At 63.8% G+C, this 13,436-nt stretch overlaps 1 protein-coding gene across 3 annotated transcripts in view; it reads right to left on the bottom strand.

Annotated features, from left to right (window-relative positions):
- The window catches only part of COL5A1 (collagen type V alpha 1 chain), a 147,794-nt gene that overhangs the window by 69,066 nt on the left and 65,292 nt on the right, over window positions 1-13,436 (bottom strand). For all 3 annotated transcript variants that reach the window (XM_055541604.1, XM_055541605.1, XM_055541606.1), the window contains exons 10-17: window positions 12,317-12,358; window positions 12,047-12,109; window positions 5,580-5,654; window positions 4,658-4,750; window positions 3,211-3,267; window positions 1,845-1,898; window positions 1,480-1,533; window positions 172-225 (exon numbers count right to left, since the gene is read on the bottom strand). In XM_055541604.1, the coding sequence (XP_055397579.1) occupies window positions 172-225; window positions 1,480-1,533; window positions 1,845-1,898; window positions 3,211-3,267; window positions 4,658-4,750; window positions 5,580-5,654; window positions 12,047-12,109; window positions 12,317-12,358 (492 nt within the window). The remainder of the gene's footprint in view (window positions 1-171; window positions 226-1,479; window positions 1,534-1,844; window positions 1,899-3,210; window positions 3,268-4,657; window positions 4,751-5,579; window positions 5,655-12,046; window positions 12,110-12,316; window positions 12,359-13,436) is intronic.

The following is a 13,436-nucleotide window of genomic DNA, read 5'->3' as shown; positions in this document are numbered from 1 at the left end:
AATTCACCCTGCTGAGTCCTGTCTTCTTGTCCACGTGCCAGAAGGGCTGATCCAAACTGACCCTCCTGCCCCCAGACGAGTGCGCTCGCCCGTCATCACCATATTCATCACGGGTCAACAGCAGGGGCGATGCTGACCCGCGGGCACCAGGGGGCGGTGACCGGCACCTACCTTGGGGCCAGTCTGCCCGGGCATCCCTCTCGCTCCGTCACTGCCGGCTCGGCCCTGGAACAGAGCGGGCCAAGGTGTCAGCACAAAGCAGAGGCCAGCGCACGGAGGGCTCTGAGGAGGGGCTCCCTGTGACGTCAGACAGAGGGCCCCACAGCCCCCACAGTGGGCTGGCCCAGAGGAGCCAGACCAGGAGTCCCGGCTTGCTGGTCACAGGTTCTAGTCTTCCCAGGCCTGACCGTCCTGAACCTCAGAGCAGGCACAACAACACCATAAACCACCCAAGTGTCTGCCACGGACCGCTGAATTCCAGCAGAGGTCAGGGATCTAAACGGTGGCCCTTTCAGAATCGGCCGTGTACCCCTCTGCCTGTGGACCTGGGGCCTTGAGGGGCCAACTCGAGACAGCCGTGCTTGAGAGCCATTCACTCTGTAACGTCCCTTCTAACTACGATTAGCTCCTGGGACGGCGGCCCCGACCACTAGGGAGCGACCCTTTTTTGCGTCGCGCGCATTGCCACCAGAGCAGCGACAGGCGGCCAGTGGTCAACGTCCTCGCAGAGGTTCATCGACACGAGAAACGAGCATTCCTTTCACTCAGCAGAAACAGTCAGTTGATGGAAAGATCTGCTAGTGAGAGTCTGATGTGGGTTAACGAGGATTTCCCGAGCTGGCGTGGACGCTGTGCATGAGTTTACGTCGGGTTAGAAAGGCACGTGCCCTCTGTCACTCACGACGCTCACCTGGAGGCCTCCCTCCAGTTCCCTCCACTAACCTGCCAGCCCAGACAGAGGCTCTCAGAGGCTGGGACGGGGGAGGTGCGGCGGGGGTCTAAGAAGCCACCGGCTATTTCCCCCAACAAAACCGAAGCCGTTTCTGGAGAAATGAGGCTGCCCCAGAGAAGGAAGGACCACTGATCAGCCAGAGGAGGAAGGACCACTGATCATTTTGTCTTTTACATGCTTGCTCCCAAAGAACCTGGGAAACTGCTTTAATTCAAAATGTGGGTTAACAGGGAGCTCAGCTCGGGGCTCGGTGATGACCTACGGGTTGGGCTGGGGGGCTGGGAGGGCGACTCAGGACGGAGGGGCTCCGGGTGTGCTCGCAGCCACCTCACACAAGCAACTATGCTCCGTTAGACTGTGTTCGGATGCTCCGGACAGAGGCTAGGTGCAGGGGGGCTCGCTGCCGTGGGATGGGACCCACCCAGCCCTGGACACAGACGTGCCCTCTAAAGGCGGGGGAGCCCGGCCAGCGAGACGCAGCGTCACCACGGCAAACGCAGCGCCGACTCCCGCCGAAAAACACTCACCCTTCTCCCAGGCTTTCCTGCCGGGCCAGGCGGGCCCTGCACACCCCGCGGACCCTGTCCGGGATCAGAGGGCAAAGGTCAGTAGCGTGTCCACTTCTCGGAGGACAAAGCCAAGCCTGGACCCCGTGCTCATCCCCCCGGCCGCCCAGCTGCCAGCATGCGACATCACGCGGACAGGCGCAGGGTCCGCGGCCCTGAGCCAGGGCAGGATGGGAAGCAGCCCGCACAGTCCCACTCCGGACCCCACGGCTGCTCCGCCTCCAGCTTTGCATCAGAGAGGGCAGCTCCCCCCACTCTGTTTCCCTGACCAGAGGCAGCGACAGGGCTCCATCTTCCCGGAGAGAAGGCGGCCCCGGGGTACATACCTGAGGCCCCATGTCTCCTGGCTCACCCTTCAGACCTCCGCTCCCGGGAGGGCCCTGGGGAGACATGCCTGGTTAGGGGGCGCCCAGCACAGGTACACAGGCTGTAGGGGTGGCTGGGGAGGACTTGAGGGGGGAAGGACCCGGGGCTGCCCCCTGGGCAGGGCCCCCACAGAGCCCGCCCGCCGCCTTGGACACACCCCGAGGGACGAGCAGTCATTAACTGGTTTGCATCTCGTCCCGGGTTGGAGGGAAACCCTGGACTGGGGCACGGGGGACCCCTGAGCTCAGCACACGCTCACTTCTCTTCAGGACGGATCTGCCCACCGTCCGTCACAGCCCGCAGTCCAGGGCCATGTGTGGACACCCTTGTCCGCTGCGGGGCAAGGTCGCCAGATGCCGGGAGGGCACGAAATACACCCCAGGGCCAGGGGCCAAGCCCACCCCCTCCCAGGGAACAGAGAGAGGGCCCCGTGCGCCTCGATGCCCCGGCTCCTTGCAACTCTAAGGGCCACACACACCCCCGGAGACCCCTCTCCCTGGCCCTGGGATGCCTGGCACACGCTGCCCAAGGAGTCGGGCGGGAATCAGGGTCTGCCTCACGCTGAACTGGTCTGGATGGTAAATAGTGGTCTGGACGGTAAACAGCCTCAAAAGAAAGAGGCTTGGAGCCCCGGGGATGGTGAGGCTTGGAGCCCCCGGGCTGGTGAGGCTGGGAGCCCCCGGGCTGGTGAGCCTGGGAGCCCCCGGGCTGGTGAGGCTGGGAGCCCCGGGGGTGGTGAGGCTGGGAGCCCCCGGGCTGGTGAGGCTGGGAGCCCCCGGGGGTGGTGAGCCTGGGAGCCCCCGGGGCTGGTGAGGCTGGGAGCCCCCGGGGTGGTGAGACTTGGAGCCCCCGGGGTGGTGAGGCTGGGAGCCCCCGGGCTGGTGAGGCTGGGAGCCCCGGGGCTGGTGAGGCTGGGAGCCCCTGGGCTGGTGAGGCTGGGAGCCCCGGGGGTGGTGAGGCTGGGAGCCCCTGGGCTGGTGAGGCTGGGAGCCCCGGGGGTGGTGAGGCTGGGAGCCCCCGGGCTGGTGAGGCTGGGAGCCCCCGGGCTGGTGAGGCTGGGAGCCCCGGGGGTGGTGAGGCTGGGAGCCCCGGGTGGTGAGGCTGGGAGCCCCGGGGGTGGTGAGGCTGGGAGCCCCGGGCTGGTGAGGCAGAGTCGTGGTCAGCGTAAGTGCAAGGGCGTCCCTGCTCCGAGGGCAGCCCAGGCCTCTGGTGCCCAGGGCACACCCCTCCACCAACCACCGCAAGATGCTCTGACCCAGTGAGCTGGGAGCCTGATGGGCAGGGGCCAGCGGGTGGCACCCACCCCCACACCCCAAGATGACTTACCATGGGACCCGGTCTCCCAGTGAGACCCATCGGGCCAGCAGGCCCCCTCAACGCCAGCTGCAAGGCAAAATGGGACATGCTGAGAAATGGCTGGTTTACCTGTCCTGACAGGTGGAAAGGGGCCAGTGTGAGAGGCCAAGGACAGGAGCCTCTGTGGGGGGAGGTCACAGGGACCCCGGACCCACCTCCTGCAATCCTCTGGGCTCCCAGCGACAAGCACCAACGGGGCGGAAGCCGGGTGGGTGCCCACTCACCGCTTTGGGGTGGGTGCCCAGAGCCTTGGGCTGACCCTTCCTTCTCCCCACCTGCCCCGCCATCAGCCCCGCACCCTCACAGGGAGCGTGAAACGCGGCTGCCCTGAGGGGCTGGCTGGGCGTGTGTTGTGCACGAGCTGAATCACACATTCCCCGAGAGGCACTTTCAGCGCCCGGGGGTTACATCGGGGAGCCTTCAGGGGTGAATGAAGTCCTTGCCCCAGCCACGGGCGGCACCCCTGCAACCCTGCCCAGGTGCCCGCTGCCTGCCCGCTGCTGAGGCTTACTCCCGCCTGCTTTCTCAAAGAGCCTCTTCCACACCCATCGTGCAACTGTTCCCTGCATGATGCCATTTCAATTTTGGAAGATTCTGTGTTACAAAATCTTAGGAGCCCATCACCCACTTGGCTTCAGTCAACACACCCACAGATTCAAAGGCCAGGCCCGTCAATAAGCCCAGTGGCAGGGGATGGGGTCTGTCGCCTGCTGACTGCATCACACAGCAATTTGCTCCATGGCAACGACTCCGTACTCGCTGCCCTGTAATTCATTATCCACGCACTCTGATCATTAGCATCTATCCGCGGCGACAGAGCTACATAAATATCACCAAACGAGGGACTCCTCAGCAGCTCCTTGCGACGCCCCATTACGGGCACTCCAAGGAAGGATGGCCCACCCCGCCGGGTGGCATTTGCTCTTGTCAACAGCAATCAGCAATCTGGAGCCTCGTCAATTAAAACGCAATTCACTCATCAGCTCGTTTGCCGAGAGCAGAGTGGTGAGGAGGCTCCTTGGGACCCTCAGGCTGAGCGAGGGGCTTTGGAGCCCACCAGCTTCCCCAACCCCGAGGTTCAGGCTTCGCCCAGCCTCATCACAAGGGGCCCCCCAGGAGGACGTGGGGTCTGTCCATCCCAGAGCCGGGGGGGAGGCAGTAGATGGTTGAAGAAGACGGGGTCAGCAGAAGCCAGAGGGGCTCAGCGGCCGTGTCCGTATCTGGGAACCTGGACCCTTGGTGTGGACAAGGGACCCCTGAGAAGCCTCCCCCACCTCTCCTGGTGCTCACCAGGGCCCCCAAATGCACAGGGATGACTGGATACCCCCACGGGCTCCTGAGTCCCAGGTGAGCACCCCAAGTCAGCAACCTTACAAGCTGGGCTCCGAGCCACCCCCCATGCCCCAGCGCCACTCACCCGGGCCTGTTGCAGGATGGCTTGAGCTTGGGACTCCTGCGCGGAGACCATGGGTCCTTTGGAGCCCGCATCGCCGCCCCCTCCAAACCGGAACTGCAGATGTAAGACTGGGGTCACCGGGGGTGCACGGACGTGGGCGTCCCCTCTGACCCAGGGCTGAGGGTGTCCAGTGGCCTCTCGGGTGACAGCAGAGCCTCAGGGGGGCTGGCCGGCAGCTTCCGGTCCCGGGCCTCCCCTGCTTATTACGCCACCCGACTGCCCGCACAGTGCTGCCCGTCCCTGCCTGACAATTCCAGCCCTGGGGATTCTCCCCTACCCCAGCATCCATGGCATCTCCCTGAGACCCCAGAGCCCCGTGCCAACGCCCATGCAGCGGGGCACACGGGCTCAGGGAGAAACGGACGTCGGTCCAGACCAGCCCTCCACACTCGCTCTCCTGGCCTGGGCTCGCCCCGTGCCAACGGCCATGCAGAGGGGCACACGAGCTCACGGAGAAACGGAAGTCAGTCCAGACCAGCCCTCCACACTAGCCCCCCCGGCCTGGGCTCCCCAAGAGGGAGGTGGCTCGGGTCCTCTGCAGACCCCTAGGGTCAGGAGCAGGTCACATTCAAGGAGGGAGTGGGTGGCTCAGGGGTCCAAGGGAGAAGGCAGGTGTGCGGTGATGGAGGTGGACGCCACACAGCTTCTTGCAGAGCTGGGCTCTGCTCCCTCCCTGGACGCCGTCAGAGGTGGAGACCCCGACCTTGGTGTCCACCCTGCCGGGCCAGCAAGACACTCCCAGGAGCTATCTCCACAGGACGGCTGGCCTAGGCTGGAGCCCATCTGTGGTCAGGGGATCGACCCCTGGAAGCAGCCCAGGGACCCCCCCCACTCTGAGCCCCGAGCCCGCCCACCCCAACGCCACCCCCGCAGGTACACTCACAGGCAGCATAAGCATGGTTCCAGGAGGGCCGGGCAGCCCGTCAGCGCCAGGAAGGCCTGGGCGTCCAGGGGGACCCTGCGGACAGAGGGCAGGAGAGTGGGTCAGGGCCCGGGAGGGAGCTGGACCGGGGCGACATGAGGGGGCGGAGTCAGGGCCCACGGGAAGCACACTGCAAGCACAGAGCAACGCAGGACCCGGGCGCGGGCCGGGCAGATCCTGAGCCCGGAGGAGGGGGCTTCACTGCGGGCTGAGGCTGAGGAGACCCCGGACCCGAGCAGAGCCGAGGGGAGAGGCAGAAAGCCTGGAGTCTGCGATCCAGAGCGGCAGAGGCCACCCTGCGGGAGGCAGGCAGGGGCAAGGCATCGGGGCTCCCACAGCCCCAGGAGCATCCCTGCCGAGTGTCCCCCCGGTGCTGACAGCCGAGAGGCCAGCTCATCCCCAGGCCCCCCCCGGTGCTGACGGCCGAGAGGCAGCTCATCCCCAGGCCCCTCGGCTCTGCCAGGGGAGCAGATGCTGCACGGGCCGCGTCCGCTCGTTTGGATGGATGCAAGGGGCTGGCACCGGGGGGACGGACAGGGACACGAGGCCTCCTGAGCACTTCGAGGCCCCACCTCTGCACAGACACCACCTCAGCGCTCAGCGCTGGTCCCCGACACCCCCAGCCCCCGGCAGAGCCTCTGACTGATTCTGGCCCAGGTCAGGCTGAGGTGAATGCAGCACGGATGCACGCATGCCTCGTCACTTCAGTCGTGTCTGACTCTTTGCGACCCCATGGAGTGTATGTAGCCCACCAGGCCCCTCTGTCCGTGGGATTCCCCAGGCAAGAGTACTGGAGGAGGGTCCATTTCCTCCTCCAGGGGAGCTTCCTGACCCAGGGATCAAACTCTCGTCTCTGATGTCTCCTGCGTTGGCCGATGGGTTCTTTATCACCAGCACCACCTGCAAAGACCACTGCAACGTGAATAATAAGGCTTCTTGTCAAAAAAAGTGGTTTTTATCGCTCAGCTTTTCACGGAGGCAGACAGACGCCCAAGCAGCTTGCCCTGGGCGAGGTTCGCGCGCAGACGAGTGCAGCTCACCCCGCTCAGTGAAAGGGACGGCCACCGGCCCACGGCGGGGGTGCGGGTGGAGCCCTGCACGCAGCAGGCACTCACGGCTGCAGCACGGCGCTCCCGGGGCAGACGCAACTGACTCCCGAGCCCCGGCCCAGAGGACCAAGCATGGGGGATTCACCCCAGATGGGCTGAGAAGGCCACGCCCGGCCCGGGCCGGACCCCCACCCGCCCGTCTTCTCCTTCGCGGTCGTTTTACTCCAGGGCCGATCCCTCCTCATGTGAAATGTGGCAGAAAACAGATGCCTGCAAAGCGGAACGTGAAGGCTCCCTCTTGATTCTCCAGGAGTAGCCGAGGATAAAAGCCTGTGGTGCCCAGGGAGGCCGGAAGCACACGCACCGAACACGCGACACGAATCACGCCTGTGAGTCCACGGGCCGAGTGGCGGGGGGCGGCTCCCCTTTAAGGAGATGGTCTTGCAAGCGTGTCCGGCAGTCTGCGCCTTCCCTCTGCCGCACGTGGAGGCCTATTTGCGAGCTCTGCCTCACTCCTTCCAATGGCGTGGGAGGTCCCCGCCCTCACAGGCTCCTCACTGATTGACTCCGTCCTCCTGACGCGTGTTTGGGTCCAGTTTTCATTAGGGCACAGGCTGCTGTGATGAAGCTTCAGGCATCTTTCTTTCCTCTTTTTTTTTGGCTGAGCCACGCGGCACATGGAATCTTAGTTTCCCATCCAGGGATGGAACCTGAGCCCCAGAAGTGAGAGCGTGGAGCCCCAGCCACTGGACCGCCAGGGGAGATTCTAACCGTCTTTCTTAGGCGGGTGCTCAGAAGCAGAACTGCTGGGTCAGAGGGTCTCTGCGATACCCCCACCCCGACTTTTTATTGCTCATAGGCACAGCTAAATGGTCCTTGCTTGCCATTTTCAAAAAAAAAAAAAAAAAAAATTCCCAGAGGATAAAATTTACTTTTAAAGAAAAACCCAGGATGTGCTTTGCCAGCCAGACTTCCTCTCGGAAATTCTACCCTGACAGCTGCTCACCGCTGAGCTTTCTGCCTCTGAGTCGATCCCAACGCAAACCCCCGACTCAGAGCTTAGAGTCGTGTGTCCCAGGGACGAGAGGCTGTCCATGTAGTGTCCACGCCCATGTCGCGCGGGCTCACACGTGTGTGTGTGTGTGTGTGTGTGTGTGTGTGTGTGTGTGCTGGAAACCAGGAAGCACACTGGGGCAGCCCCTCACCCACTAAGACCCCTGTCCTGCGCTTTCTAAGCCGTGGGGGTGAAAATTCAACCTTGGGGCCCCAAAGCGTCTTTGCCCTTGTGCTGACGTTATCAACTACACGGAAAACCATTCCCAAGAGCACGCTGGTAGACAGACAAAAGTCTGGAAACCCTGCAAGAGAGGGAAGGCTTGCCTATGGGAGAAACCCCCCTGTTTTAAGGGATCCTCCTGACACCTTAAAATCTGATGCGAGTCCCATGCAACGCCGCGCCTGTACTCTCTGTATTCAGCGCTGCTCGAAAAAGCTGTCAGCCAAACTCTGCCAGGCCATGGGGTCTGATCTCAAAGACTCTGCCCCCCAAGCCAAAATAGGGGTCTGCATCCCAGCCGCCCCGCCGCCCTCCACTGGACTCGAGCTGGGGACAGGGCCGCTCTGTCCCCGGCCTGTGGCGGACGCAGGGCTCGGCCCAGCCGCCAGGCTCAGGGCGACGCAAGAAGAGCCGCAGGCGTCTGTGTGTCTTTTGATCGCTGCCCTGAGCCGGCCAGGCAGACGCTGTGAAGCGCTGGTGCTGCGGGGCAGGCCGCACGCGGACCAGGCACAGACACAAGGGCCCGGTCAACAGAGGGCTCTCCAGAGGCCGTCCTGGCGTTGCGCTGGTGCAGACAAGAGGGAACAGAGAGCTCAGACACTGTGAAAGCGGCTGCCGGCTCCAGCCCCGCTGATCCAGAGCCCGCGACTCAGCAGCAGGCGGGTCGGGGCTCATGTCCGGCTGCGGAGCCCGGCCACAGCCCACAACAAAGAGAGGCAGCGGGCTGGGCAGGGAGCGCCAGAGACCAAGCGAGTCTTTACGCTGGGATACTTCTGCTTTCCCGCTTCAGAGAGGCCAGGAAAAGCAGAGGGGCCGCATCAGCCCTCAGACCCTCAGCGTCGGGGTGGTTTGCTCAGGTCTGCTCCTGCACAGTCACAGTTTGGGGGAGGCCAGAGGCGTTCGCAGTGGTCATTTCCCAATCTAGATCTGAACACTGGCTACCCCTGCGGCCGGGGCCAGAGCCTGGAGGGAAGCCGCACCCCTCCCCCAAGGACTGCCTTGGTCACGCCCTGTAGCAGGAGAGGCCTGGGAAGTCCCAGACAAGCTCACTGACATTTTCTGAGCCCAGGAGGCCAGACAGGCCTGGAGGGAGACACTGGGGGTTTCTGCTTCCAGCCCGCACCTCTCGGGATGACCCCCACCCCGCATGCTCCCTAATATGAAAAAGGGTCCTTCCAGCTTCCAGGGGGTTCAGGGTGAACAAGGAGACTCAGGTGGCCCCAGCTCCATGCTAGTGAAGCCTCATGACAGCGTGGCAGGGGGGTGAGCAGCTCACAGAGAGGACAGCCCCACCTCCCCCAGGGAAGGCCCGCATCACCACGGCTTGTGGCCGGGACCTCACAGAGACACCCGGCTATGCAGAGCAGGTGACTAACCAGGTGTCCCGGGTAGGATGGCTCCATGAAAGACGTCCCGGGCACCAGGGACACCGGGGGGCCAAGCCCCACACCCAGCCCCCAAGAGGCGGGAGACAGTACAACACCCTGCCCTGTGGGTAGCTGTGGTCACTTGCCACGGCCTTTGCAGAGCTGGAAGCTTCCTACAGGCCTCAGTGGACGCTGCATCTTGGCCATGTGGCAGGGACCCGGGCTGTGTCCAGTCCTCAGACCTGAGCATAAATCTAGCCAGCATGCCCAGAGCCCACATTCTGCAACAGAGAAGCCTGCCACAGCTAGAGAGGAGACTCTGCTCTCCACAACTGAGAAACGCCTGCACAGCCAAAAATATGTAAACAAATAAGTAACATCATTTTTTAAAAAAGAAGAGCTGCAGAATCCCAGGATCGGGGCAGGCAGGGGCGGTGGGCGGGGATCTTCCAGATTCCCCGGCGAGCAGCTCTCGGGTACAGATGGGCACGTGAGGCCAAGCAGATGATGGCGATCAGAACAGGCCAGGCCAAACATGCCACTTCAGCTGAGAACTCACAGATGCAGGGGAGGCCCCTGCCCTCCCCCGGTCAGCCTAAAAGCAGGACACACGCTTCCCTTTGCGAGGTGGTGGGAATTCTCCAGCACCCCCCGAACCGGGATGACGGGAAGCAGGGCAACCCCTTTCACTCGAGACGGACCGCGGGCCCTCAGGTGAGTCTGCATAAGCAGACCTTCCTGAAGCCCCCTCACCTGCTGTGAGTTTCTGCCCCTCCCACATGCATTTTGCAATCACTTCTCCACAGTTTAGTGGTTTTTGTTAAAATGGTGTATAAGTTCCCAAGTCTAACCACTTATCAGGTTTTCACTTCTGTATGAAACCCTCTGTACATGTGAAATTAGAAATATTAATGAGATGGTTTATCTTTTCTCCTCTTAAGGTCTTAGTTTAGTTTGCAGTCCCACGGACAGAGCCTAAGAGGGTGAAGCTTTCCCTCTCCTCCACGGGGATCCTGAGGTCGCCCTGCTGGCGGGAGGCAGCGCAGGGTCCTGACTCTGCATCCAGCTTCTTTCACAGCTAACGAGCTGACAACCAGGAGACCTGGGCTTGAGAGGATGCTGAGCTGTAAGCAGGGACGATCCTTGGAAGAGAACTGGCCCCGAGGGTGGGCAGTGCTCAGCTCCTGGAATCAGCCCTGGGAAGGGGCCCGGGAGGGCCAGGGCGCTGCTGGCTTCCCTTCCAACTCCAAGAACAGCAAGCTGTAGAGCAGCTGATCGTTCTGCCTACACCACCCTGGTCCCCGTCTCCTGGACCCTGCCTCGAACTCCAGAGAGCTCAGCTCTAAAAGGCCCAGCTTCCACGGTCAGGGGCCTCCGCTCCCCAGGTGTTTCAGGAGCATTTAGATCCTCAGCGCCAGACCAGGGCCCAGCGCCGTAGACACTTGGGGAATGTGCCAGGTGGACAGGCGGGCACTCGAAGCAACGCTGAGGCTGACGGGAGACGTGGTCTGTGCTATCCGTGGCCCCGGTGGACGGCATCCCATCCCACGTCCAAGAGAGACGTCTGCTCTCGCTGACGTCTGAACCTAGCCCACCCTTGAGTCCATCCGAGGATGCTCTGTGAGGGGACACGGCTGTCACCCCATCTCACACAGACCTGTGGAGCGAGCTGGGTCAGAGATGGCAATCCCGGGTCCTGGGCGGGGAGGATGGGCCCCTCACTTGCCTGTCTCACTCAGCTGTAGCCCAGCAGGAAGCTGCATGGACGCATGGGAAGGCCAGGCGCGACTCAAGCCACCACAGAGCCAGGGCCCCTACTCTGGCCCCCAAGCCACGGGCTCAGGGAAGCAACACGGCAAGAGTCCCGTCTGGTGCCCAGTGTGACCCGGCTGCCCTCTCAGGCCACGCGGCCCTCTGCTCCGTCTGCGTGCGGCACCTCACGCCACCCGGAGCATCGCCTCAAAGCCATGGTGCCCGACAGCCAGACACCCCCTTGGAAGCAGACCCCAGCTACGTCCTCCCCAAAACCGTGAGGTCCTTGCTCTGCCCCGGGCCGTGTGCCAGGCGTTTCTTAGGTGCAGACACGCTCCCAGGGCCTCTAATCTACAGCCACACCCAGTTATTAGCGCTGAGTCTGGCAGCACTCACATCCGCGTTCATTAGACCAGCAGGAAAAACAAGAAAGAAAAAGTCAAGGTGGACGAGAAGCCACAGGGCTGCAGTACCCCCAAACCCCCACGAGGTGTCAGAGCGAAATCTCAGCGTCCAGGGCTCAGCCTGCGTCTCCCCTGCAGCCACCCAGGGCGGCCGGGGACGGTCCCTTTGACCCAGAGCAAGTTCTCCAGCATCTGTCGCTTGATTTCTAACAGGGAAGCTGGAGTGAGGGGCAGGACACCGCGGGCCCGGGAGCCCCAGGCACCCGAGTGTGAGCCCCACAAACGCACGGCCGCGGGGCCAGCGCCGTGCACCGCCCTCCCCTGGAGCCCCCAGGGTTCACGGCCCAGCTCCTTGCAGGTGTTGCTGTCCCCAGCTCAGGGCCAGGCAACGGTCCACCCCTAAACGTCAGAAGAGAGCGGCGAGGTAAGGGCTGGCGTGAGAGGTGTCCGGGTCGGGGCAGTTTGGGGAAGGACGTCAGTGTGTTGTGGTCACCCGCGCGTGTGAGGACACGGTCGGCCCCACGCGGGGGGGACGCCCGGGTGAGGCCACAGAGCCCGGGATCCCAGGGGCTGTGCTTACCCTTTCTCCAGGGTCACCCACTTGGCCTGTGGGACCCATCGTTCCTGGAGGTCCTGGGAGACCCTAGAATTAAACACGAAATCAGGCAGTTAAAGATGCAGTCACAGGGCAGTGCCCGCCTGCCAGGAGAGGGCAGGGGTGGTGTGGGGAGCCGGGCGGGTGCCCACCCCAGGGCGTCCGCTCCTGATTTCCATCCAGGAGCATTAAGGGGCCTCCCTGCACCCCCGAGGACCCCCATACAAGTCACAGGAAATAAAACAGGACACTCACCGCGGGGCCTTCAGGGCCAGGCGGCCCCTCCAGGAGCATCCCCTGGAAGAGACAAGGAGAGTGTCTGAGCCCCTAGGATGGCCTTCCCCATCCCGAAACATGGACCCGGCCCCCCCAACCCCAGCCCCGAGGACGGCTTCCAGGCTGGGTGGCCCACAGGACCGAGGACCAGGCCTCTGGGTCCGCACCCCCTGCCTGGGCACAGGTCTGAAGCAGCAGCCTCTGCCGTGGTGCTGTGGCAGGGGCCGCAGTGACCAAGCTCTGAGCACCTCCAGCCAGAAGACAGAGAGGGGGCCAGCCCCTGGCCCCACTGCTGGCCTCCTGTCCCAGGGGGCAGCGCCCAGGCAGGCCTCGGTGATGGCAGCCCAGGGGGCAGTGACCCCAGGCCGAGGGCCCAGTGACGGTGAGATGGCAGCCCAGGGGTTCAGGGGGGACAAGAGGAAGGGGGTCACAAGCCGAGGCCCCTTGGGGCCGACAGCTCAGACAGGCCGTGCTGGGCCCCGCCCCCGGCTAAGCCCAGGTCCACGCAGCCTCCAGCCCTCAGCCTCGCTGTTGGACACCAGGCCCCTGCAGACCAAGCCCCTCGTCCTCCCCACCGGGCCCCCGGACACCGGGAGGACACACCCTGTGTTTACACAGATGTGCGCTCAGAGCTGTGTGCACAGAGGCGCGCACAGAGTTCCTCCGGCCGCCTCCTCACTCTCGGCTTCCCTGGCTCCTCTGACCACGGCAGCGGAGCAGGCTCAGAACTGAGCTGGGACTGAGGGAGACAGCCCTGGCTGCCATACCGCGGACACACCGCCTCTGTTCTCAGGGAGCCGGCCCGGCGGGCGGGCCCTCACAGGAGGGTCGCGGCCCGGGGAGGGCTGGGGGCCGCGGGATGGGTGGGCCCGGCGGAGGAGCACCTGCACTTTCCCAGGAGCGGGGAGGGACCCGCGGCCACCACCCCACCGAGGAGCGCTCCCGAGGCACAAAGAGGGGGTCTTTCTGCACAGGCCCCAGTCCACACCCGCCAGGGAGGGGGTCTCAGCCTTAGCCGAGCTCCACGCAACTCTTCAGGGCGGGCTGTCCATCTGCTAAGCAGCAGGGCCCAGAAAAGCTTCCTTAAACCACGGAGGAG

Source organism: Bubalus kerabau, chromosome 11 (genome assembly GCF_029407905.1).
Source record: "Bubalus kerabau isolate K-KA32 ecotype Philippines breed swamp buffalo chromosome 11, PCC_UOA_SB_1v2, whole genome shotgun sequence".
Taxonomy (NCBI): Eukaryota; Metazoa; Chordata; class Mammalia; order Artiodactyla; family Bovidae; genus Bubalus; species Bubalus kerabau.
Note: the sequence above shows the minus strand (reverse complement) of the source record. Positions and strands in the feature narration are given on the sequence as shown.